General features: G+C 39.4%; 2 protein-coding genes across 5 annotated transcripts in view; one reads left to right on the top strand and one right to left on the bottom strand.

Moving 5' to 3' along the window:
- bmpr1ba (bone morphogenetic protein receptor, type IBa) overlaps positions 1-3982 on the top strand; it is a 79921-nt gene extending 75939 nt beyond the window's left edge. For both annotated transcript variants that reach the window (XM_034692812.1, XM_034692811.1), the window contains 6 exons: positions 142-280; positions 1118-1310; positions 2084-2381; positions 2530-2705; positions 2857-2987; positions 3099-3982. In XM_034692812.1, coding sequence (XP_034548703.1) covers positions 142-280; positions 1118-1310; positions 2084-2381; positions 2530-2705; positions 2857-2987; positions 3099-3224 — 1063 coding nt within the window. In that variant the 3' untranslated portion in view covers positions 3225-3982. The remainder of the gene's footprint in view (positions 1-141; positions 281-1117; positions 1311-2083; positions 2382-2529; positions 2706-2856; positions 2988-3098) is intronic.
- Positions 3983-7658: 3676 nt separating this feature from the next.
- LOC117819349 (netrin receptor UNC5C-like) overlaps positions 7659-26648 on the bottom strand; it is a 216816-nt gene continuing 197826 nt past the window's right edge. For all 3 annotated transcript variants that reach the window (XM_034692652.1, XM_034692654.1, XM_034692655.1), the window contains 6 exons: positions 23933-24101; positions 21147-21380; positions 19279-19428; positions 18479-18643; positions 15865-16043; positions 7659-11694 (listed from right to left, as the gene is read on the bottom strand). In XM_034692652.1, the coding sequence (XP_034548543.1) occupies positions 11532-11694; positions 15865-16043; positions 18479-18643; positions 19279-19428; positions 21147-21380; positions 23933-24101 (1060 nt within the window). In that variant the 3' untranslated portion in view covers positions 7659-11531. The remainder of the gene's footprint in view (positions 11695-15864; positions 16044-18478; positions 18644-19278; positions 19429-21146; positions 21381-23932; positions 24102-26648) is intronic.

Raw genomic sequence — 26648 nt, 5'->3', positions numbered from 1 at the left:
TAAGTTTAACACTTCTAATGCATATAATGTAAACTACAGAGCATACTTCTGCACCAAGTTATCCTTACTCTGTCTTCAATGAGTTTGTTTTATTTTGTCTTATGCCCACTGTAGGCTCACTCTAATTCTGTGTTTGTGTAGGTATAAGCGGCAGGAGTCCCGTCCTCGATACAGCATTGGTCTTGAGCAGGATGATACCTACATTCCCCCTGGAGAGTCTCTGAAGGACCTGATAGAGCAGTCACAGAGCTCTGGCTCAGGCTCAGGGCTCCCTCTGTTGGTGAGATACTCATATTGCAACTTGACACCAAAACAATACTCATTTACACAGACTGGCATCATACCTATGAGATTTCTTGTCATGTATATCTTATTGGAAGTCTGTAGGGAGATAATAGATTATTTAATCCTTAAAATATAGATAGAAAAAAACAATAGGAAATAAGACTTTCACAAGGTACTGCCCCATCCATCTACATATCTGGCTTTCATTTGAAAACACATTTTGCTTAACCCTCCTGTTATGTTGCGGGTCAAACTGACCCTTTTTAAAGTCTATTTTAGGCAATATATGCCTTCCAAACTAGCTAAATGCAGCATAAAAATATGGGCAGCATGTGACAGAAGAGGTGTCTTGTTAATTTATCAACATCAGTTCATAGAAATAAAAAAAACCTAAATTTAAAATAAAATAAACAAAAATCTATGTCACGTAAAACTATTGTATTTATATTTAGGGCTTTCCAATGTACATTAAAAAAAGTTTTAACATGGATATTAATGAAAAACGAGTGAGTTATCGTCATTGAACCATGATCTGTGAGGATTAAAGAACACCAATGGACTAAATCTTGATTTAGATGGTTAGAAATGGAGTAAAAAAATTTCTTAAAACAAATATGTATTGGGATTTTTTGGGGTTCTGACACTTTTGGATAATGAATATGCTTCGGGTCAAATTGACCTAGGAACATTATTGCTGTTCCAGAGAAACGAACATAACAGGAGGCGTCTGCTAAATGACATTGTAACATTGTTAATGTACTACAACACTCATAATCTATATGCTAATCTAACAGTAAACCTTACCTCTGAATCCTACTTTTCTCCTCCTCAGGTGCAGAGAACAATAGCCAAGCAGATCCAGATGGTGAAGCAGATAGGCAAGGGGAGGTATGGAGAGGTGTGGATGGGCAGATGGAGGGGAGAAAAGGTGGCTGTTAAAGTTTTCTTCACCACTGAAGAGGCCAGTTGGTTCAGAGAGACTGAGATTTACCAGACGGTCCTTATGAGACATGAGAACATACTGGGTAAGACTGATTCCTGGTCTTGGTTGATGTTTTTGTTCACATCAAATAAAGTTAAGTTTCTATTTGTGTTTTATTTTCTGTCAATCTGTTTTTCTATTGTTCTGACTTTGTGTTGTCTTTTTTAAACCAATTCATAAATGCTCTTTGTGTTTAACTTCATAAAGATGGATTAAAAGGGACAGATGTGAATGAGTCTTCTAATATAGCAGTAGTGCCCTTAAACATACCTGATTAATGGATAACTGAATGGAATCTTCAGTGTATTTATAGGTGTTAGATTTATAGATCGATGAACAGGCTAGCATAAGAACTGAAAAAGTGAAAAAAATGATCAAATTGATGAGAAAAAGTCATCAGAGTTGGACTTTTACGTTCTTATCTATGCTGCACCACACTGCAACCACTGCCAAAACAGATCAATTATAGCCAGGAGACCAAACGCACACAATTATAAAGTAGACAACAACAGACAGCATACCAAAGCCTGCATAATTAAACAGCACAAGATGCATAGTAATTAAGCAGAGGGGCAAAAGATCACTTACCAGTAAACTAGAAGACAGACTGGATGCTGCTGTGCATAATGCTTCTGAAGTGGTTCTACATTATGTTTGTTTTTTATGTCTGATTTAATTTTTGGAGCTTAAGCTGCTACTGGATGTTACTTTTTTTGGGGGGGCTTTTCTCTAACTTTTCTCTAAGTAACAGAAAACGTACTGAGTGAAAATAGTTTCTTGACCTTACTGCGTCTTCTCTCTTCACCCTCCCTCCAGGTTTCATAGCTGCTGATATCAAAGGAACTGGCTCCTGGACTCAGCTCTACCTGATCACAGACTACCATGAAAACGGCTCTTTGTATGACTACCTCAAATCTACCACTCTGGACAATAAAGCCATGCTGCGACTGGCCTACTCCTCCGTGTCAGGCCTTTGTCACCTCCACACTGAGATCTTTGGCACCCAGGGGAAACCCGCCATCGCCCACAGGGATCTGAAGAGTAAGAACATACTGGTGAAAAGAAACGGGACCTGCTGTATAGCGGACCTGGGACTCGCTGTTAAGTTTATCAGGTGAGGGCGTCAGGGATGAGGATATTGCATGATGTGTTAAATTTTTCTTCTAATGGATAGGAAATCAAATTTTCATTATATCTCAAAGGACTCAGTTTTGTTCTTAATCTTCCATTTTTAATTCTTACTTATGAATTTGTCCCTGCAGTGACACCAATGAGGTAGACATCCCTCCCAACACCAGAGTGGGTACAAAGCGCTACATGCCTCCAGAGGTTCTGGACGAGACTTTGAACAGAAGTCACTTTCAGTCGTACATCATGGCGGACATGTACAGCTTCGGGCTCATTCTCTGGGAAATTGCTCGACGTTGTGTCTCAGGAGGTAAACAATTCTTTGCACAAACCTCTTCTAAAAGCTAGACTGCCAGAAAAGACACTTTTCTGCAGCTTGCAGTGTTTAAAAATCTTTAATGCTCTTGTCCAACAAAATTTATCAAACTAAAGTCTTTATTCTGTAACTTTTTTTCCTGTAGGGATCCTTGAGGAGTACCAGTTGCCGTACCATGAATTAGTTCCTACAGACCCGTCATACGAAGACATGAGAGAGGTAGTCTGCATCAAGAGACTAAGACCATCCTTTCCCAATCGATGGACCAGCGATGAGGTACAGTAATGAAAAGTGTGCTTGTATGCTTCTGAAAATGCCTTGTATTCTCATATACGTGTGCGAATCCAGTAACTAATGACTTTTTTAAAAAAAAACCTCTCTCCTCAGTGCTTAAGACAGATGGGGAAACTGATGACAGAGTGCTGGGCCCACAGCCCGGCCTGCCGCCTCACAGCCCTACGAGTCAAAAAGACACTTGCCAAGATGTCAGAATCACAGGACATCAAGTTGTGAGCAGCTACTGCCAGGTGTGTGTTTCCACACACAGAAAGGGCATTAACTATCACACTGGTTCTGGTTAAGGCTGTACAATCCTATTTTCCTGAGGAGACACAGGGAGCAAGATCATCACTCGGAGATCAGGGGATCACAAACTTTGAGTCCAGATGCCCGGAACTCTGCAATCCAAACCCCTCCTTGAAAAATATGGAGCGGGACCAAGAAGGTATACTAAAACTAAAATAAATAATAAATCAAGGCTAGTACAAGGACTATAAAACAGCTTCCTGCTCCTGCTGGAGAAAGAGATTGAAATTGGCCCTGTAGCTGCACCGATACATAAACAAGCTACTGACCAGTGAGTGGAATAATACGACTGCTTTCTGTGAAAGCTACCTTACCTGTAGATGAAGATCCGATTGTTAGAAAGGATGTGCTTTATTGCAGCATGACACCTCCTCTCAAAACACTGTCACTCCACTACTGCCTGTATGTTGTAATTGGATTGAACACATTTTTGTCACTCTTAAATTGACTGTTTTTGGTTCCAATGACTGACACTATGTGACAGAAATAAAGTGTTTTTTTGATGCTTTAAAAGTTCTGTTTTTGCTGGTAACGTTTGTAGACACTGAAGAAGAAGAGGTACAGTATTTCTGTATTTTTGAGTTTGGGTCATTTCAGAAAGTTGCTAACAGGATTTTTTTTTTCATGTAAAACTCAAACTCTTTAATACTATATGTTGAAAAATAAAAGTTATATGTCCAAACTTCTCTCTACATACCTCTGTTTTTTTTTTCCTGCATGACTTCTCATGCAGCATTACAGAAGTAGAGCTAGTGAAGCAGAACACTGCCACCCATAGGTACTCTACTTTAATTACAAGAGGGCGAGTCTGTTTAAAGCAATGACAAACTCAGAAGCACCAACAGTAGTGGTGACTTCCAATGATTTACTGTACAACAAGTAAGGAATTGATGTTACTTCAGAGGACAAGAAAGTTGCCCCGTGCTGGGACTTTTTGTATTTTGTGTGTAACACACATGCCGTCTGCCAGTCAGAGTTGGGAGGTGTGCTGTTCATGTTGTGGTGATTTGTAATAAGCTCCTTCTTGGTGAAATAGTTACTTTTCTATGTGGCATGTTTAAGAAAACCTCTGAAATATCAAACAATGATATGGATTTGCTGTGGAGAAATTGCAGCCTACCACAGTAAGCTTTAATAGCCAGATCATAGCCACAACATTAATCTTCAGGCTGTTGGAACGCTATCTCACAGTTAGCTAAATTATTTTTTTCTGTGTTCAGTCTATTTGTAGATTAACACTTCTTCAAAGATGGCTGTAAGTTAATAACTTGTGCGCACAAGATTATTTTTGTGTGCACAAGATGAAACCAATCACCTTTATGGGTATTCAGGGGCTCTGTAGTAAACAAATAGCAGCACAATCCTAAATAAAGACATCAAATGGCTTCTTCAAGTCGATGCTTCTGCCAACCATTCTTACATTGTTGCAGTCTAATAGCAGGAAACTTAGAAAGCTCTAAGTAATGTTCAAGGTAAATCTAGGGAGGTAAACTTTTTTAAAAAATCCATAATTTTCTTTATTTGGTCTCTACAAACTAAAACAGTTGGATTCCTTGTTGCTGTTGAAGTTGCAGTAAAAGTGTTGTTTTTCAAAATGACCTTTCCTACACCTCCAGTGTTGTATTTTCATAACCTGATGTAGTTGAAAGTTGTTTTTATCCAGTAAAAAAAAGGTTGAACATTTCCCCAATAAAGTGTTCCACTCGTCCGCATGGCCAATGCACAGCTTGTGGTAGCTGAACAAGGTGCATACTAACAAGTCTCTTGGCAGTGCCTCTTACTGTTGAGGCATGCTCACCATATTTTCTTCTTTTTAAAAAGGAGCTGTGCCTCATTACGACCCATTGGTGCTGCTGAGCACACAGCATGTTAAACCGTGACAACACAAGACCTTTCTGTTTCCGTTTTTCCTCCTTCAGGCTACTTCTTCCAACCAGTTATTGAGTCTTGATCTGTAAGTAGGAATTTCACAGAAGAAAAGTGTTCAAAAGGAAATATGGCAAACCACATTTTTACATTCACTGAAAAAAGGATTTGTCCAAAATTTCTCATAGCACTCAACTCAACTAAACCACATTGACTTGATTTGTCCACATATAAATCTTATTCAACGATGTTACTAGCCAAAATAAGGCCTTGAATTGTTACTATGGGTAAAAATGGCTGCTCATGCAGCAAGCAAAAATGACTTGATTAGTTTCTTACACCTTGTTTCCTCCTTCATTTTGGCTCGTAGTATTCTGAAACAGGATTATATCTGGACTTCTCAGGTCAGTCGTGACTTACACTATATTACCAAAAGTATTCGCTCACCTGCCTTGACTCACATATGAACTTAAGTGCCATCCCATTCCAAACCCATAGGGTTCAATATGATGTCGGTCCACCTTTTGCAGCTATTACAGCTTCAACTCTTCTGGGAAGGCTGTCCTCAAGGTTGAGGAGTGTGTTTATAGGAATTTTTGACCATTCTTCCAAAAGCGCATTGGTGAGGTCACACACTGATGTTGGTCGAGAAGGCCTGGCTCTCAGTCTCCGCTCTAATTCATCCCAAAGGTGTTCTATCGGGTTCAGGTCAGGACTCTGTGCAGGCCAGTCAAGTTCATCCACACCAGACTCTGTCATCCATGTCTTTATGGACCTTGCTGTGTGCACTGGTGCACAGTCATGTTGGAAGAGGAAGGGGCCCGCTCCAAACTGTTCCCACAAGGTTGGGAGCATGGAATTGTCCAAAATGGTTTGGTATCCTGAGGCATTCAAAGTTCCTTTCACTGGAACTAAGGGGCCAAGCCCAGCTCCTGAAAAACAACCCCACACCATAATTCCTCCTCCACCAAATTTCACATTTGGCACAATGCAGTCCGAAATGTACCGTTCTCCTGGCAACCTCCAAACCCAGACTCGTCCATCAGATAGCCAGATGGAAAAGCGTGATTCATCACTCCAGAGAACGCGTCTCCACTGCTCTATGGTCCAGTGGCGGCGTGCTTTACACCACTGCATCCGATGCTTTGCATTGCACTTGGTGATGTATGGCTTGGATGCAGCTGCTCGGCCATGGAAACCCATTCCATGAAGCTCTCTGCGTACTGTACTTGGGCTAATCTGAAGGCCACATGAAGTTTGGAGCTCTGTAGCAATTGACTGTGCAGAAAGTCGGCGACCTCTTTGCACTATGCGCTCAGCATACGCTGACCCCTCTCCGTCAGTTTACATGGCCTACCACTTCGTGGCTGAGTTGCTGTTGTTCCCAAACTCTTCCATTTTCTTATAATAAAGCTGACAGTTGACTGTGGAATATTTAGGAGCGAGGAAATTTCACGACTGGATTTGTTGCACAGGTGGCATCCTATGACAGGTCCACGCTGGAATTCACTGAGCTCCTGAGAGCGGTCCATTCTTTCACAAATGTTTGTAAAAACAGTCTGCATGCCTAAGTGCTTGATTTTATACACCTGTGGCCAGGCCAAGTGATTAGGACACCTGATTCTGATCATTTGGATGGGTGAGCGAATACTTTTGGTAATATAGTGAAGTGTGATAAGATTTTTGACAAGATTAAGAAAATAATTAAAAGGCAAAAAAACTACTGAAATATGGGAGGAAATCTTACTTATACCTTTGAAAATATCCATATGTAACAGATTCAGAGAAATGCAATATAATATCTTAGAAAATGTCTATATATCTCCATACATGTACAGTAAATACAAACAGGGGCCTCTCCAAACTGCCCAAAGTGTAAGACTATTCTAGGAAAAGACTTCACTGAAAAGGTTCAACAGTTTTTGCAAATCATTTGTGTTGAGGTTAGTGTCGTAATTAAACAACAATTACAGCCCAACCCATTATGTGTCTATTGGGATGTGTCCCCGAATCATTAAGAATACATAAGAACACTGTTCATTTTTTGCTAATGCTGGCCCGAAAGGCTGTTATGAGCAAATGGGTAGGAGATGAACCTCCTTCAATTCATCTGTGGAAATCATTGATAGCAGAATATATCTCTCTGGAAAAATTAAGATTTTGTATTAAAGGTCAGATGGATGTTTTTACAACAAAGTTTGCCAAGGTGTTGGAGTATCTGGTAACTCACAAGGCAATTGCCTGAAATGTTAGACCTAATAAGGAATTTTTGGATCATTGCTGCGGATGTAGTTTGGATTTTCTGCATATCTCAAACAACCTGTATATGTACTGTTCTGGACTGTTAATATTTTGAAAATGTTCAATAAAAAGAATGTTGAAAAAAAAAAAAAGGCAAAAAAACTTTGGAAGATTTCAGATTTTCAGTGTAGTCGGTTAAGTGTAAGTGCACTCTGTAAAAGTGTTCTGTAGGAAAAAAGCCACCGCAGACACAGCTCCTTTTCAGCATTGCTTATAAATATAATTTATTAATTGTCTTAAAAATTCTTTCTTACACTTTGTACAGAAAACAATTAGAGGAGATAGAGAGGCGAGCGTTCAGCAAGGTTGAGCAAGAATCATGAAGCGTGCCAGAATTAGCTAAAATGGATCAACACTACCCCGCACTAATCAAACCAAATCACCCCTGATAGTAAAATAAAAATGCACTTACAAGCACTTACAGCTCTAGTTATAGACTTCTATCATGATAACCAATGCCAAGTTTGCATAGTAGACACCGCTTTTACAAAACAGGAAAGAAACTTAAATAATAAAAAAAAAAAAAAACTTGAAACATACAAACTAGTATCTAACAGTTCTGCTCATGTTTTTTTATTTCGCCAAATATAGCTGACAGTACACAACTGTACATACTGCGCATAGAAAATATTTGTACATACTTTGATATCTCAACACTACTTTCTTCATTTTCACATCTCTAAAGGATCACCCTCTGGAGGCCTCTCCTGGTATGAAAACTCTCCTCTAACAAACAGTCTATCCTGCTGGTAAACTGCACACTGAAGACATGGCAAGGATCAGGTTACAGGCAAAGTTACGCAGAAACCGGTAACTTACATCTTTTTGACGGTTTGTTTCCTTGCGCATGCAGTGAAAATGTGAACTTGAGTCCTGCATTTCAGTTAATTAGGATGTTTATGATCACATTGTATGAAAATATTATCATGACCTTTGGGTTCGTATTTGTTCGGAAACAAACAGAATTGATGGCTTGATGTTTTAGGCTTTTATCCTCAAAAGTTTACACAACTCTTCCCTTTGATTTCCTCACACCTGACATCAGCAGTTGCATTTGAAAACATACAAAACATCCACTCTGTCATTTAACCATACCTGTTTCTAATTTGGTAATTAAGGCTCTCTGAAATTCAAACATCTGTACTTTTGAGGCCTCCATGTCTCTGTTTAGCATCAATACAAGAGGTCAAATTTTTAACTCACATAGAGTTGAAGGATGAAAGAAAAATCAATGTGAAAAATCAATGTCTCAAGGTTACCTCCTGTGTGGGCAACCACAAGATAAAACCTGTCATGAAGAGGAGAAATCTGACCTTTTGTATCAGTGCTAGCTTGGCCTTTGTTTCTCAGCTGTGTATGTTTTCTTTACAATATCCTCCTCAGTTTCTCCTCTACATACGTATATGATGTTCAGATTCATATGGCCTCTCTCCATAGTTCAGAGCATCTCAACTCCTCTTTCTGAATATTTTACATGTATTCCCTTTGATCTTAGTGTTCCTGTTGCCTTTCACACTCTGAGTTCAAGTCTCCTGGGGCTTCTCACAACTATTCAAATGCAACTAAGAATAAGGCTGTTTTTCTTTCCCTGTAGCAGGCTTGATATAGTTGCACCTTTTCATCAGACACTGTCAACCTGAGTCAATGCAAACGTCAGCGAGCCAGCCTTGGTTGAGCACAAATATATTACACTTCATTTTACATGAGCCCCTTTAAGTTGGTGTTTTGAAGCTCTAACTTGCAACGTTATCGACAAATACACCATGAGCTGGAATGTTGGTTGCTGACGGAACATCGTTTTTGAGCAACTCACTGATATGTTACAGATTTGACCCACCAAAACACACCAACACACATCAAGATGGAAACAAACAAATAAAATAATGTTAATTAATATAACATAATAATGACCACCAAACAAAAAAAAATGCTAATACAAGGTCATAAGAATAAACATAATCATGTATTTACACGTTTTGAGACGATTAAAAAAAAAGGTAAATGCTGTCATTCTTCAGAAGCCACTGGATGGCGCTTGTGACCAGTTAAGTCGCTGTCGTGATCATGAATGAATAATTGACATGATGTGGTGATGAGGCGAAAATATGAAAGAAAAATATATATTTATGCCAGATATGTATTTAGCTAAATTAAAATATGAGTGATAAAACCTGTCTATTAGTACATTAAGCGTTAAAGAACAATATCAGCTTAATTCACTATCACACAATACTGCGGCACTCTGTATATTTACTGTATTTAAATCCCTGTTTCTTTCATTCCTTTTGCAGCCTCACCCCTTCCCTCTCCTCTGAGTTGGACCCTGTCCAGAAACAAGCCCCATCAGTCTATCAGACAGCCGCCTGGATTAGAGGTTGTGGTTTACTTAATGTGGCAGCCAGGGCTGGAATTTCCCATCAGGTATCACAAACAACTCCACTAAAGGAGGGAATTGAACAGCAGCGTCATTGCAGGTAGCGTGTTAACACTTGAATTTACTTTGAGATGCAGTTTTAGCCTGAAGAGTCTGATTCAAATGTTTCACAGTGATTTATTATCTGATGTAAAAAGTGTTTCCCTGACTAACTCTAAAATTAGTTATTACAGACTACTTTTAAAACTAACTTTTAACTATACTGCACTTTTCTGGGCTGAATCTTATCCTTTTTTATCTGTTTATCATAAGTGCAGTTTTAAATATACCTCAAAACAGACAATATCCATGTTCTGCTTCCTTACATCTCTAAAAACAACGTACATACAAACTTAAGTTTTAAATAACCTTACAGGAAAACTGTCTAAATGAGTTAACATTCGAAAAAAATGTTCAAACATTTTAAATGCGTGAAAATTTGGACTTTACACAAGCTCAAACGTCACTCTACTTTTAGAAGTACACTTAACCATGTGCAGAGAGTATGTTACACATGTGTAAACTTACTTAATACGTTACCACGTGTTTTTTCATGTGACTTCCCTTTAACGGTTGCATCCATTAGGACTGTACTCACTCTTGGATTGGCTTCTTCATCGAAGTTTGAGGCACAAGTTAAAGGCAAGTGGCCAGCAAGCTCAGATGCCTCTGAATTTGTACCTGAGATTTCCTATGACCTGGATGATTTAATATCTACATGTATGTTCGAGAAAAGCCACAAACTGAATTATTCTTTCAGTTCTTAATACGAGGAGAATATAAAAAACCCTTTATGGTGTACTCTGAAAAGAAAACCTCAATGACAGGGGCTTGTTTCTGGTCAGGACCGTTGATTGACTGTGTAGCAAACTCTGTTAGCAGGAAATGATCCACACATATGGACGGCAGAATACATAAAGCGTTCCCTAGGAAACGATATAAAGACAACAAACTGTACTGGCAAACACGTACAGCCAAGGCTCGCAGGAGGAGAGAGGGATTACTTCTTTATCTCTCCCCTCTCTCATTATCTGTTTTCCATCCTGTTCTTACAGATCATCACCTGCGGCTCCTTCCATCATTTTATGTTTACATCCTCCCTCCCTTTTGTAATCTGTTTAGCTTCTCTCCCTGTTTACTCTTGCCTTACTAAAGAGTCTAACTCTCTCCCTCTACCTTCTCCCACTCCTCCATAATCAGTTTAGCTTTTCTCCCTTCATCTTTCTCTTTCATTCCTATAGAGGTTTTCAAGGTCAGTACCTCTTTTTTTGTCATTTTCTTTCCCTGCTTTTTTTTGTTCAGAATAAAGTAACAGCAGGACAACAACTAGTGTTACACCAGACAAGGTCCTTTTCTAGGCGTTTGATGATTAGTTTGTTCCTGATCAACTCAGTTTGTGTTCTAGGTTGGGTTTTTCCTTTCCTTCACAAACAACACTGCAACACTCCTCAAATAAACACAGTTTAGATACACACACAGTTCCGACACCAGCTCAAGCTCTCCTCATGTCGCCTGTAACAATGCCACTATGATCACTGTGGTTTTCCTCTTGCATCTAATCCGTTCATTACCCTCGCTGCAGCATCAACTGTAGAGAATTCACGTGAAATCGTCTCCAGAGTTCTGTCATTGTCATGGTAACCACGTGTCTTTCGTCAGTGTTCTGTTGTCATGGAGGTGAGGCTACCGTCATGGCGACCCATCTCTTCCAGCACAGCGGCCAGTTCATTAAGGTCTCCGTCCGGGAAGTGCTGGGCCTCCCAAAGATCCAAGATCACACCTGTCGGACTGGATTTAGTGGCAAAATAGTTCAGGTACCTGCAGAGATCAGGGAGGGGATGAAGATGAATATAAAGACATTACTTAAACTGTTGATTATTATTAGTTTCAGTGCTCTTTGTAATTGAAATACAATCTAATGTTGTGTTTTTTTCCTTTGTGAAGCTCTTTCAAAGTTCCTCGCCCTTCCTAAGTTTCAAAGAGGTAAAACCTTTCGGTCGTTGATCTTTTTCTGGTTTTAAGTTCACAGGATGAAACATTATGGTTTTAATTAGGGATGTACATTTGAAGTATTTTCCGTGATCGATTTTTGGAAATGTTAACGATCAATTATCGATTAATTGATTAAAAAAAACATTATTATTCTTACGTCAAAAACAATGCCAAATAAGTTGTTTTCCCCCTAAATTTTATTTTCTACAGCAACAAAATGCACATAACTGACGGGATTGAATACGGGCACATGTTTGACATGCAAAATATCAACGATCAGGCTCATTAAAATAATCTTATAAAGTGAAGGCTCATAATACTAACAGAAAAGTACTTCAGACTCACAGTGTTCAGTTTTCTGTCTACTCGTTCTTATTGAGAAAAATAAACATGTGTATTCGGTCAGGTGTCAGCCAGGAGCGCAACCAGGTCATAATCAGTCCCGCTGGAGAAAAGCCCAGACGACTCTGATGTTGCTGGTCTGTAAACGTAGCGTACCAGAATTTCCCACCTGTCTGTTGCCTTTGTATCCAAAGGTGGGAAATATCCTGTTTAAAGCTGTCAACCTTTGTGTATTGATCCTCTTTTAAAAAGCGCACGTGGAGACCTGACGCACAGCCGCAGCCGCCAGCTGAGCGTCTCCGCTGTGCGCAACACCTTTAACAGCTGATTCACATCGAAACATGCTTTAAACTTAAAAAACACCTCCCTGATAGATGAGTGTAATATGAGACCACATGATGTTTGTTCCACGTGACGGAAAATTGACAACAAAAATGTGTGTTTCGAGTAATTTCTTAACAATCAATTAATCGATAATCGATTAATTGTGGTCATCCCGGCTGCGACAACGTAACATTAATCTCTCGTCCGAAATTAGAGTCGGACAAATGGCATAACTCAAAGTTTGTTGGAGGGAGTGAAAATAGAAAAAGGAAAAATGTTTAATGTTCTAGACATACTCAAGTCTGACGAAGACACACAAATGCAATATATGTTTTATACAAGGATGAAATGTGAAAGGTGAGTGTATTGTTAACAGCAGATTGTTACACAGCTATTTTCAGTACTTGATTCTGATTGGTTAGTAACTGCCTGTGAGGTCAGTTATTTCTCCACAGCAGACTATTGCAATGAAGGACAGTTGCAGTAATCCCAGAATCTTAAGGATTAACTGAAATCATAATAACCCACAGAAAAAAAAGAGGTCTGGTAAACTTAAGGTTGGTCTGTTTAGTGTTGAATAGAAAGATGAGCAAAGCAGAGAAAAACTTAGACAGGCTAGAAGATGAAAAGAAATAGATAAACCTAGATACTGTCAACATTATATGAAACACAGTGAGGGAAACAGAAGTGTTCAGAGATGGTGGATTTCAGAAAGAAAATGTCACAGACTGACAGGCACAACAACTTCATCAGGTAAGGTGCTGATTCGTGCAATCCTTGTTTTACTTCACTATGAGTGGAAATATTCACTTCATTGTGAGTAATAACAGCGTAGCCAGCTCATTTAAAGAAGGCTTAAGGGACATCTGTTGTAATAGACACTGCTGTTACTGTAGAATATGACTTTTTTTGGAAGAATAAATACTTTTCTTTCTAAATCAGGAAAATTACTCAAGAATGAAGACTTTGTGCAAATTCTTGATTTTTCTCAGTAACCAGGATAGTGTATGGTGAGCGGGCTGTTACAGCACAGGAACGCTTTCTTGTATGCAGCGGACCAGTCTCTCTTTCACACTGTTTCCCACAATGCACAGCGCTAAAGTTGTGCTTCTTTTTTTTCCCCATTTATGGTGGGTGGCATTCAGTTTTTAGGTGCATTACCACCACCTACTGTGTTTGAATGTGGTTCACACACAGTACATTTACAGTGAATAATGTGAAAGAAAAGCTGCTGAGCCTTGTCACTGCCAGTCATTACAGAGATGACACCCATCTTACAGGTAACTGTTCTTTTATGGAAATGATCAAAATCCATATATACCAGTTATAAACTTTTTTCAAGAAGAAGAAGAAGAAGAAGGAGAAGAAGAAGATGCTACATAAGTAGTTTTGCTCTCAATATTTGTTCATCTTTTTAAAATTATTAACTGTTAGTGATTCTGTTTTCTCTGACTGACATTTAAACAAAAATCTTATATACTATGCATTAAAAGCACTCAATATCTGACAAGATGGAAACTATATCATTAAGAGAGCTACATTTAAAAATCCTCCTTTTTATCCAAATATTAAAATACACATATATGCTGATGAAATTATTATTGTTGTTGCAGTGAGGCATCATTTGAGTTGTGAACAAACAATGTGTTATTTTTATTTTGTATCAGCTTACTTTTATTTAAAGAGTGCTTGTTTGTATGTGTTGCTTTTCCTGTTTTCCTTAAATGTTTATTTAATTCTCTTTTTTCTCATTTGTTTATTTGTTATGGTGTATATATGTATAATGGAAAATCTAAATATAAAATTTATAAAAAAAATAAAAAAATAATCCTTTATTATGTCCTATAAAGTAGTGAGTAATGGACTTGAGGCAGAAAAACGTGTCCCAGAAGTCCTCATTTGTCATGTTTAATTTAATGGTAAAAAGAAACTGGAAAAACTAATGCACTCTCATAACACGCTAGAGCACAAAAACAGTGCCAACAAGCTCACAGGCAGAACAGTTTTCATAGATGATTATAGCTATTGAGAGTCAAGTACACAATGGTTGGAGAGGAAGAGTGTGATGCTGAGCCATCTGTGACAGTGATCCCAGCACTGCTTTAGTGGAAAAGCCATCAGATTTGAGTCTCATGTGAATAAAAAGAGACTCTCTGTTCTTCTGTAAATCCTCTGATTGTTCTGTTGGCACACTGTTAAAACACAACCATCACTCCTCTACTCGTTTCTGTCTCTACATCTGCAGTTTTCCTCTCTTTTTTGCACAGTTTTTCTCACAACATCTAAGAAGCTATTTTCATTACTTTGTTTCTCACTTTGTGTTTCAGTCTCCGGCTGTCTGCTGAATGTGATAAGGGGCATCCTGCTGTTTAGTGAACTCAAAGCCTTCTAATGTTTGTGGTGTGTTAGTTTTCACAATTTCCTTTACAAGTTGTGTCTGGAAAAATGAACCAAAACACTAACAGTTGTATGTTTCTGTGTCTGTATGGAGATTCATACTGCTCAGTGTTTACCATTTACATAAAGTAGGAAAGTTACGTGGGGAGGGATGGCTTTGAGTCATACTTTGAAGTCAAACAGACGTGACGTGGCAGTTACAGGAGCAGAGAGGATAAAACGATGGTGTTTCCTTGTTAGACCATTATATCGAGCTCCTTGTGAAGAGTAGCTTTTAGCAGAAATGTGGAAGTAAACAACAATTTGGCTAGCCGTTCCTTTTTCACCCACGGATTGGGAATATTCTGTGCCCACATTAACAAACTACATCATGAGCTGGCTGCCCATTGGGACAATGAGGTGCACTTGTGCCCAATTATCCTCTCAATGTCGGCTTCTACTTCGGAGGCTGCTGGTAAATGAAGCTGCAGACTGAATCATCCAGACAAACATCTGGGGATAGAGACACTGAGGCTGCTACCTGTGAGTCAGATGCAAATACACAATATATCTTTCCTGTTTAGGTGCATGGAGTCCAGCATCTCTGCATTTAAATTGGAGCTCTATAGGGACGCAAGTTTAACTTATTTTTCAAGAGGAAAGTCCAAAAGTTGCAGACAATTAATGCAATAAGTTTCACTGTTAATAGCTTTGTTGGTATTTGTATGTAAAGTTGTATCTTCAAGTACTGAGCTGCACTGTCTAATTCTACCTTGCAGAAGTTGCACTTGAATCTACAAATATCCGCTCAGATTTTTTCCTGTTGTTGAAGAAGTTGCAGACTTGAGAAGAATTTCCCTGGCTAAACGATGTTCCCTAACCATCAAAATGCCTGAGGGGAGCATACAGGAAGAAAACTCTTTTCTGAAAAGTATGAGTGTACATGTGTGTCACCTGTCAAGGTTGAGTTTGTGGGCCAGCATCCTCCAGTCATTGCCTCTTGTCTGCGGTGCATCTAGACTGCCACACAGCTTCTGTCTGATGGATAGAGGAATGCGGAAGGCGTTTGGACCCACTAAGGTTGTGATATTACTGGCAGGGTCCATTAAGGATGTGTCTATGCACTGCAGCTCCTGGAAAAGCAAAAATAAACCAAATAATGTGGGTTAAGTTATTTTTACTTTGAAAAAGTTCAATTCATGGAAACATTAGTTTTTTTCATATTGTTATTTAAGTTAGTGTCTGTGAAGGGAAAAATAAAGATCTAATGTACATTTATGTGGAATCATTGTCAAAGATAAATCACTCCTGTTTCTGGCTCCAACATATTGATCCTGCTGGCAAAGTTTCTGTCTCTGCTGCTTGTCTTCAGTGTGACCGTTTACAGGAACATCTCTTCATTAATACAAGAGTGAGGGGAAGACAAAGATCTGCTTCTAAGCCCTCTCCCTTTTCTCCCGCTGTCAATCTCTGTCTCTTTCCAAACTTTCATCCCATTAATCTGCCACTCCTGTGCTGAAAAGAGGCAGCGGTCTAATGAATGTGGCTTGACAGAGGGAAACAACAACTGCCACTGTTGATGTGAGTGATTACTATTTACTGCGACTACTTAGCCCCAATTTACAGCGGAAAGCTCTCTGCTGCTGGAGACCAAATGATGGATGCAAAGAGACATTTGTGACTCTAGGCTGACATAATAAATGCTTTAAACCTTTACATTTCATTGTTCAACACGCATGACACTGCTGGCTGCTTATGAGGCCACAGCATTGTATTTAACGCAGAGATTATTTCTCTACATGTTCAGCTCTAATTACAATATGTGCCACATATCTTATGTGATTAGATTAATCATTTATAAGAAAATATATTGCACACTTGATGGCATTACATCTAATCACTTAAAGAAATGTTTATTGTTGTGACAAAACTGTCATGATCCACAGAATAAGCAGCTCCAGCCTTCAGAAAAGAGGCTGTTTGTTTTGTTTCATTGAGATGACTGAGATGTATTTACACTAACTCCTTTGGGATTACCTACTTTGTTCACAGAGTTGTCTTACCTTGTTAAACTGTTGGGAAGGGGGAAATAAAAATGTATACTAAATACATTTAAGTGGCTTAAAGAGGACTGTTCAGCTGGTTATGAACCATCAGTTTTATTGCTTTGTCCACATTGGGCGCCAAAATCCACACAAACTTTTAAGTTCCACCAAAGAGCTTTAGTACTCAGAAATATTCTATCTGCTTCTTTAGTTGAGGTCAAAGTTAAAAAAGCTAATCTGCATCATGAACAGAAGTGTCATGTCCGATATTACTGATGTGCACCTTTAAGTCATACAGCAGATAGAGGCCAATGTAATCGTATTACAGATAAAGGTGTATCAAAGACGTTTATCTATGCAGGCAGATGAATAAAAGGAAACTTTAAAACAGAAAAGATGAAGGTGATGTCTGAGAAGCTTGGGAAATTGGGGTTTTATAACATAGACTCTCCAGCTGGAGTTCTAAAAAGTAAAATAAAACAGCTATTGAATTTCCAAAGTAGTTTATATCTACAAAGAAAATAGAAGACATAAAACAAAGAGGATCATTCAAGGGATTTGAATCAAGTTTTTTGTAAGGTAAAGACAAAAAAATGTAATAATCTGCGGTTTTATTGTTACCTTCTTTCAAAAACTTAAATTTTGACTTTATGGCCTCAAAACTTTAGAATAAGTCAGGTGATACTGACTGTACAAGCTAGGTTCAGACAGCTTGAAAAAGAGAGAGAGAGAAGTAAGGTATCAGATGGAGTATGAGTAATATGTTTGAATAAAAATCTGTGCATTTCAATAACATCATAAAAACTAAAAAGCAACTCAAACTCCACTGGATGCATTTTCTTTCTGAACTCCTGACCTCGACTAACTCATTTTCCTCGGTGGCCCATGCTGAAGGCGTACATGATGTGTGTTCCCCTCCCTGCAAGTATAACTGCTCCTCTATCTCCAGTTGCAGAATCTTAGTCAGAACACCTGGTTGAGCAGAGGTTAAAAAAATCTAAATTGCAACACTATCACTCTTGAAAACCACAGAGGGAATTCAAAGCAGTGACATTCAAAAAGTACTGTCAGACCTTCGACAAGACCTGGACACACACACACACACACACACACACACACACACACACACACACACACACACATACACACACATTCAGTGACTTGTTACATGGGCTGGCAAATCAAAGACGAGCTATTCCACCCGTGTTATGTGACCCTTTGGCCCTTGCATGAATGATTGAACAGAGTCACAGAACCATAGCAGGAACCCTGACTGTGTGACAAGCTGAGAAAAACTTAGTGACTTTAGGACCTTTACAGCAGGACTGTAGAAATAAGAAGTCAGTAGAAGGAAGGGAAATATCTCTCCCTCCCTCCCTCTGTCTCTCTTTGAATGTTCATCCTTTTTTCTTCCATTAAGTATTATTTCTCATCAGTTGCTTACTGTCTTCATCAGTTTTCCTTCACTAGCTATCAAACAATGAATAATATCAGATTTTATGCTTGTATTTCTTCTAACTCACCTCCTCCAGTGTGTTGCTGAGCTGAAAGATCTGTCCTTCTCCCTCCACCTGCCGTACACACAGCTTGCAGCTGATTTCTGTGGTGGCTGGGCTCAGTCTCTCTAGGGTGAAGGTGCAGTGAAGACTTCTTTGACTACCGCTCCACACCTGGTAGAATGGAATCTCCTGGGAAATAAATAAGATGCATGCACAATTTTTAAGGCAGGAAAACTGGTGGGTCAAAGTTACTTTTAGTTGTGAAATGATAAAATATGAACTTGTACTCCTATGAAATGCTTCACAAGTAGTGTGCTTTTTTTGTAATTTTTATCATTCATGAGAATTCAACTCTATTTAAATGTGGACTGAAGCTTTACACACACAAAAGTGTAACAGTGAGGCTAGCTGCTAGCGTGGCAAAGATGTATTATCACATAAAACATTTTTCTTTTTCTGTTAAATGTATATATATGAGCTGTAACATTTGATGCATTAATTGTATTTATCATCTTGTGTAATGTGTTTAAGAGTGCATGTATATGTGGGGCGGCTGTGGCTCAGTGGGGAGATTTGGTTGTCTATCAATCGGAAGGTTGGCGGTTCGATCCCAGCTCCGGCAGTGACATGCCGAAGTATCCTTGAGCAAGACACTGAACCCCGAATTGCTCCCTCTGTTGTTCAGAGGTGTGTGAATGTGAACGAACGAGATTAGCTAACACTGATGGTCCCTCACTACATAGCAGCCTCTACCATCAGTGAGTGAATGGGTGAATGTGACAAGTAGTGCAAAAGCGTCCATTTACCATGTACTTGTCTCTTACCTGATACTTTGCGATAAGTTTGCTCTTCCAGTATGTGTGCGGCATATCGTGGATCGACAGTCTCAGATTGTGTGTGCTGTCTTTAAAGTTCAGAGTCTTTGGCTCATCCAGAAGCTTCCCTCCCATCTGTGTCTCCATCTGAAGAACCTCCTGCACCAAACCCCACAGAAAAGAAACAATAGCTATTTCAAACTTCTTCCTCAACTTTGTTTCTTCTCACTCCTGCTCACTGAACCACTTTCTTTGCATGCAGCATTTCATTATAACTGCAGATAATGCCACATTGAATGTTGCCACAGTACCATGAATGTATGAAACACATTAAAGTTTGGTCTAATCTCAGTAGCTGTATTCCCTGGATTTAAGCAAAGCTTGGCTCTGCTAGCTGCACAGAACTGAAGATTAAGACGCTCAATAAAAACCTTGATTAATAATGCACTGAGTCAGACTACTGCTGTTGTGAGATGTGGGAAATGAAGCATATCTTAAATGCAAGACAGTAGAATTAATTTACTTCTACTGACTTTAGAAGATAACCTTATAGCATGCTATTACAGCTGAATTAATCACAGAGAGGGAAACTGAATTCTCATTATGTAATATTTTGAAGTCTATTTATGTCTTTCCCTTACCCCTTATACTTTTGTCTGTCAAGACTACTATCAAAGTTTCCTTTTCTGTGCATTAACTTTATAGTCTGGAGGATATTGTAAGTATTACATAAATACGTCTGGTTTTTGATTAATTTAGCATGTACGGTTTCATCAAATGGGGATAAATCTTTTAACGTGAAACAGATTTTATGCATTTAATATATTTGATCATTTTTGTTCATATTTCAAAGCAAAAGAAGGCTGCACGTTGCTCTTTTCTGTGCTGCAGTTGTTTTAATAAAACATTGCACATACACTCCTCTGGGGATTTTTGCTCATCCTTTTTTAAATTGACTTCTGTATATGAAGTAAGCCCACACACCCACTGAGAACTAAGAAACTATCTGTGCCCTAAAGACACATCGGCATGCATAATGATCAGCACACATATTGATAACATCAACTTATTACCAGACTTTTAAACTGTATAAACACACCTAAATGTGAACACACTCAAGCATGCACACACATGCACACACTCAGTTATTTCCTGATGCAAGAATAAGTTATCAGTATGACTTCTGATGCCTCCTACAACCTTTTCTAAATAATCAATTCCTCCTTCCCCATCATCTTCCTACGCTGCAGCTCTACTGTAGATACACAGCGGAGACTTCTCCTTTGAAACACCAACCGATCAATTATACTACACAAAGTCTCCATCATTAAAAAGTCCACCTCTGAACTCTGTTTTCAAGCCACAAATGCTTGTTTGAAATGTTAAAGCGAAGTGTGCAGGGTGTTGGAGTGAGTGTGTGTGCATGGCTGTGTGCCACGCTGACACTTGACTTATCATTGCTTGCATAAATTACAAACGTTAATCTCCCGTATCAGATGGTCCCTCCAGTGCTCTGAGTTTGTTTAAATTCTAAAGCAGCATTGTTTTGACTTTGCTTGACCCTGTTTTGTTTACAGCTTCTCAGCTCATTTCCAGAAAGACAAGAGGAGAAAGAAACTTGTGTTTATGATTCCACAAAATCACATCTCCTCAAACTTACTACAAATTAGAGAAGAGTTAAAGCATGGGTGGTCAAAAAGAGAAAAAAAATCCCTCACAAGACTTTAAAGCAGCACACCTCTTACTTACCTTCACTGGCATACACACAGTAGATCACATATCTTTATTTGTGAGCTCACAGAATAACTCAATGTATAAGTCTCAGAGAAATCTACAAAAAGATTTCTTGTATTGGGTCATTTCTCATTTCACTTTACCTTCAGTGCATCCTGTGTGTCGTCTAGACAGTAGACCCTGATGTGATAGTCCAAAGTTGTGCAGGAGACAGGTCCAAAGACTGCCAGTTTGAGCCTCTTGGCCGCTGCCTTGCAGACTGACTGTCCCACCAGGCAGTATGTCCCAAGTGTCTCTGTTAGGATGTGACACGCCTCAGAGTCCATCTGCACATAACAGGGGGTGGTGAAGTTCTCCTCTCCCACTACAACCACGTCCTGTGGGGATCAAACACACACACACACACACACACACACACACACACACACACACACACACACACACACACACACACACACACACACACACACACACACACACACACACACACACACACACACAAAGTCACACACATTTTATAGACTTTCTGAGTGTCATGCCGGGCTGCTTTATTTAAATAGCACCTTTCATACAAATCAAATGCAACCCAAAGTGCTTTACAGAGATTTAAAAACAAGAAAAAAAAAAGAAATACTGTAATGCATAAAAGTTGAACTAGCAATTGAGACTATAAGTCGTGAGAAAATGTTGACTGAGATAATAATTACAGTGAGAAGACTGTATTAAAGAATGTTACTTGTTTTTGTTACTAGTGAAGTTGCCCCCTCCTGGTCATTAGTAATAATGCTCTTCTGCGTTGAAGCTACATTTACTTCTTATCTTTGATCTCCACCTGTTTGCAGCTTTTATTGACAGGAGATAATCCCAGCCTTTTATTGTGACAAAAATGTCATTGTGGAATCAATCTAAAAGAAACAAAGTGTTATATAATGGAGGTAAATATGGCAGAACTATTTGTTTGAGCTGACAAACACTGGACATGTAGATTATCCTGACTTTGCAGCCAACGCCACGGTCCAACTAAATCTGTTTATATTTCACCATTATTTAGCAACAGGCTTATATTTGTTTGTGCAAACTGCTTTTTAGTGAAACCTGAGCGTTATTTGAATACTGGCTTTGAGAATTTACGACATTAACATAACTCAACTGGACCTCCATTTGGAGCCATTCCCTCTAATGCAAACAGAACTTGTGTAAGCAGGGTGTGTTTTTTACCTGTGGCATGTGCACTGAGGTGTAAATAAATCATTGTAAAGCAGAATAAGGCTGAAGTGCAAATGTTAAGTTTGAATTAAATAAGCTTGTAGATGCTTTAAACAAGACAATGAACATTATTTGACTCATCCTGTTGGTCTGGTAATTCCTCTCAGAGACCAAAAACTAGAGTTTTGATTCTCCTCATAGTAGCAGCCTTGTTATGTGTTGGATTGAATAGTAAATGCACGTCTGGTTGGACATATGACTTCTGAAAGCAAATCAAAGTGTCCATTTTGAGAATGATGACACTTGTTTTGGAGCTGTGAAGTGTGTCCAATGGCTCTGTGATTATCTGCTGGCTGTTGCTCATATCTTTCTGCAGCCCTGTGTCACAGCCTGAGTTATGGTAAATCTATATAACTGTCGGTGTTGGGAGAGGATGCACAGGCATACTGTGCTCCTCTTATATAAGAACTCAACCTTCAATTAGTTGTGCACATATCACTGCCTTACTGCCTTTGAGTAATCATGTGTGCATGTGGGTGTTTGCAGGTATGGATCTTTTCTACGTGCACGTGTGATGTAAATATTGAGTTTCCAATCACAGTTCATGTGGAGCTGTACTCCTGCAGATGAGCTAGCCAAATCAATACAAAGAGGTAGGAAAGCAATATGGTATGAATCTGTTATTACTGGTAATCGCAACCCTGGCTCTACCCCCTGATGTGAGGGGAATTCAATTACCTCCCTCGGCCTGTTTTTGGGGAAAACTTTCAGATGGGAAATGGATGTTCTACTGCAATAAGAGGAAAACAAATCGACTTCCTGATGAAATTCCACTTTTCATTTTTCCTCTTCTTTACCCGCTCGGCACCAAACCCTTTTCTTTCTGTCTGTCTGTCTGTCTGTCTGTCTGTCTGTCTGTCTGTCTGTCTGTCTGTCTGTCTGTCTCTCTGTCTCTCTCTGTCTCTCTCTGTCTCTCTCTCTCTCTCTCTCTCTCTCTCTCTCTCTCTCACTCAAACACAGAAACATATTCACACATGCAGAATCTTATGCATGGCTAATTGTGCAGAGACATTGTGTTGGGCTGTGATAAGCAACAGAAGACAGCATACGGGGGGCTTGTAGACACAGTGATGCTGCAAGACAGCCTTATCACCCTCACACAACACACCCACATACACACACATGCATGCACAGATACAGAAACATACACACACACATACCCACAAACACACTCAAACCCTTCCTAACAGATTTCTGAGGTAGAGGCTCCATGCTGAGAGACATGGGAGGAGAGGAAAAGAGAGAGAAGGGAAGGAAAAGAGGAAGGGATAGAAACATAAAAGGAGAGACCAGAGAGGGGGACGACGGCAGGAGCATAACAAATTGCTTCTGATAGGAGTCTTCAGCCCCCTGCTTGTCTACTAGCCTGTAGGCACTTTGTGTTTACTGAATTTTCTCTTTTTCTTCTTCTTTCCCTCTGCCTTTCCTCATTTGTGTGTATAACCCTGACTTTACTTCTGGATAGGGACGATAAAGTACGTGTGCATTTGTACAAATATGTCATACTGTGTCCAGACTGTGTATTAAGAAACATGTGACCTTTTAGTATTATGAATCTAGATCCATCTCTAAATCTATATGTATCACGTTTTTTTGGAAAAAAAAAGTTTAAGCAAATTTCTACTATGGTCAAAACTGTGGAATCCAACTGCCAATCACTGACCTCCCACTCTCCCATTGCCAGTTGGTTCTTCAGCTGAATGAGCCAGTCTTCTTGCACGTTGTCGGCACAGTGGTGGATGGTGAGGATCACTGGTCTGGTCAGCAGGGCTCCTGGAGGCCCACAGCTCACCACCGGGCTCAGCACGGTCTGGATGTCCTCCACCGGGGGTCTGGAAGAGACAGATAACACTGAGCTGAAAAAGATTCCTCAGAATGAAGCGACAGCATGGCTTCACTGTTACGGAACACCAGATGGAGTGAGAATCATCTGCAGAAAGCTGTATTGATTTCACTTGTGGCATTTGTTATCTTGTCATAATGTTCAAATGTGGTAGTATTGATGTAGACAGGTAGATTGTTAGGTTAGAGTTAAAACAGCTTGGAGTACTGTAGATGATATAATCAGAGAACAAAACAGATGAGAGCGGGGCCGCACAGATTCAATCAGGGGATGATTAGTGGACTCAGTGGGGATGATTAGTGGACCTCAGCTGGAGTCAGGAGCGCACAGTTCATGGGCAGAAGATAATAAACGATGACTGGTCGCAGAATCTCTGGATTTTTTTCAGCAAGTTCAAGCACTGGAACTCCAAGAACATGACCGTGCAGCACTGTTATAGAAATACACAATTTTTAACTAGACATGAACATTGTAGGAGACTGCAGAAGCATCAAATTCTGAGCTTCAATAATTTTAGATTACTCAGAAATGTGTGTCTGTGTACATAATTCTTGACAGTTTTGACCCTCCGCGTTCAGATTGCTGTTTGTGTTTTGTTTGTAAAAGCATATTCAATCCACAAGAATATCATTCAGAAGAAATTACCCTACCACTTCATAAGATTGCTTTCAGGCAGTACATTTATTAGGTGAAAGCCACAACTCAGTTGAACACCCCACCAGACTACAAAGAAGGTTGTAGCTTTATCAGTAGGTTACTAACTACCCAAATCTAAAGACACAGACTTTGAATTTCTGCTATCCCTCTACGTGTGTGTTTGTGTGTGTGTGTGTGTGTGTGTGTGTATGTGTGTGTGTGTGTGTGTGTGTGTGTGTGTGTGTGTGTGTGTGTGTGTGTGTGTGTGTGTGTGTGTGTGTGTGTGTGTGTGTGTGTGTGTGTGTGTGTGTGTGTTTGTGTTTCATGTACCCTCTGTTGCTGTTTTGTTATTGGAAATTTAGTAATTGTGCCAAAGGACTGCACATGATTATTTGCTTTAAGCTAACTCTGGTACAATACATCAAATATTCCCCATTTAAACATGAAACATGTGAATAATGTGAGAATTAATAAAAGAGTGTTTTATTTTAATCAGCTGTCATTCAGTCAAAAAGACGTAATTGCATAAAAATGCTTGAGTAAGTGTATGTTTTTTCTTATGTAATCCATTAATAAGTCATTTTCCTCACTCTTGTAGCAGAAGATTTTTATTGACTGTGTAATAGTCTGCATGGATGGAGGAGACAGATCAAAATTTTAAGAGATATTTTTTTTCCAGTTCGCCTTGTGTCAGGGGGCGCTAATCCTGAGCAGCCTGATTGATTCAACTGCTGGAGCTCATTATTGACTTGTGAAGAGTTCAGATAGGCAGGAGAAGCTAACACATACAAACTACATAATTAAAATGGTATCAGCAACCTTTTAAACTATCCTAATGTAGAGGTCATCCCTGAATGGATGGCAGTCTCGATTATTACAGTCGTATGATTTGCGCTGTCATGCAACTTCTATCATATAAACGGAGTGAATAAGATGTTTCAAGACGTGCAGGTGGGGCAACGGCTGCCTGAGGGTTACATCTCAATCAGCTAAACCATACGATACTGGCTCACCGAGTGTTGCAGAGGGAAGTCAATGTGCCACAGCCAGGTATTGACTGAGATGAAGACAGAGGACAGAGAAGAGGTTTGACTTAGGAAAACTGTAGCACACTGCAGGGGGGCTAATTCCTATTGACTGATATTGACTGGGGAGCAGCTAGAAAGGAGGCATGGGTGGAAATACGTGAAGCAAACTGTAACAAGTGTCCCAAAACAGAGGTCACACAGAGGACTGGAACAGTTAGTCTGGCTAAATTATTTCTTAACTTTTTATGTTATCAAGCAATGTAGACACTCTGCTGTTTTCCCAGCTTTATTCTGCTACCAACAAAATACAGTGGAGGAGATTACAATGTATTTTGTTACGCTTACAGCATCAAAAGACACAAAAGGAGAGAAGCAAAATTCAATGTCTGGAACATATTTGCCTGCTTAGTTTAGACTTTACAGGTTTCCACTGCACCTGGGAGAACTTGGCCGGTCTCCCAGGTGTATTTAAGATCTGGCCCTTTTTCTATCAACCTCTCCTCATGGCTCCTATGGCACCATTGTGGGGTTTGGTATGCTTGGGCCACCTCTGCCATAACACCATAAAACACGCTCCAAATATCTTCTTCTCAACCCATAGCCGACAAACAAACTTCATCCTCTGTTGAGTTTCGGTTAATGATTCATTAGTTGAGCAATGCATTTCTCTTTCTATGGTCATGTCATAACACTGATAAGTATAACATTTAGTATGATAATAATAATAATAACTGGTATTTATATTGCGCCTTTCAAGTAATCCAAGGTCGCTTCACAGGGTCAGTTGGGGGTCTTGGGGGTAGGTGGGGATAACACTATCTAATGGGGAAAGGAAATATTATAAGAATCAAAATTACGCACCATCCCATAAT

The sequence above is a fragment of the Notolabrus celidotus genome, chromosome 9 (genome assembly GCF_009762535.1).
Source record: "Notolabrus celidotus isolate fNotCel1 chromosome 9, fNotCel1.pri, whole genome shotgun sequence".
NCBI classification, from domain to species: Eukaryota; Metazoa; Chordata; class Actinopteri; order Labriformes; family Labridae; genus Notolabrus; species Notolabrus celidotus.
This window is presented reverse-complemented; position numbering and strand designations above follow the sequence as displayed.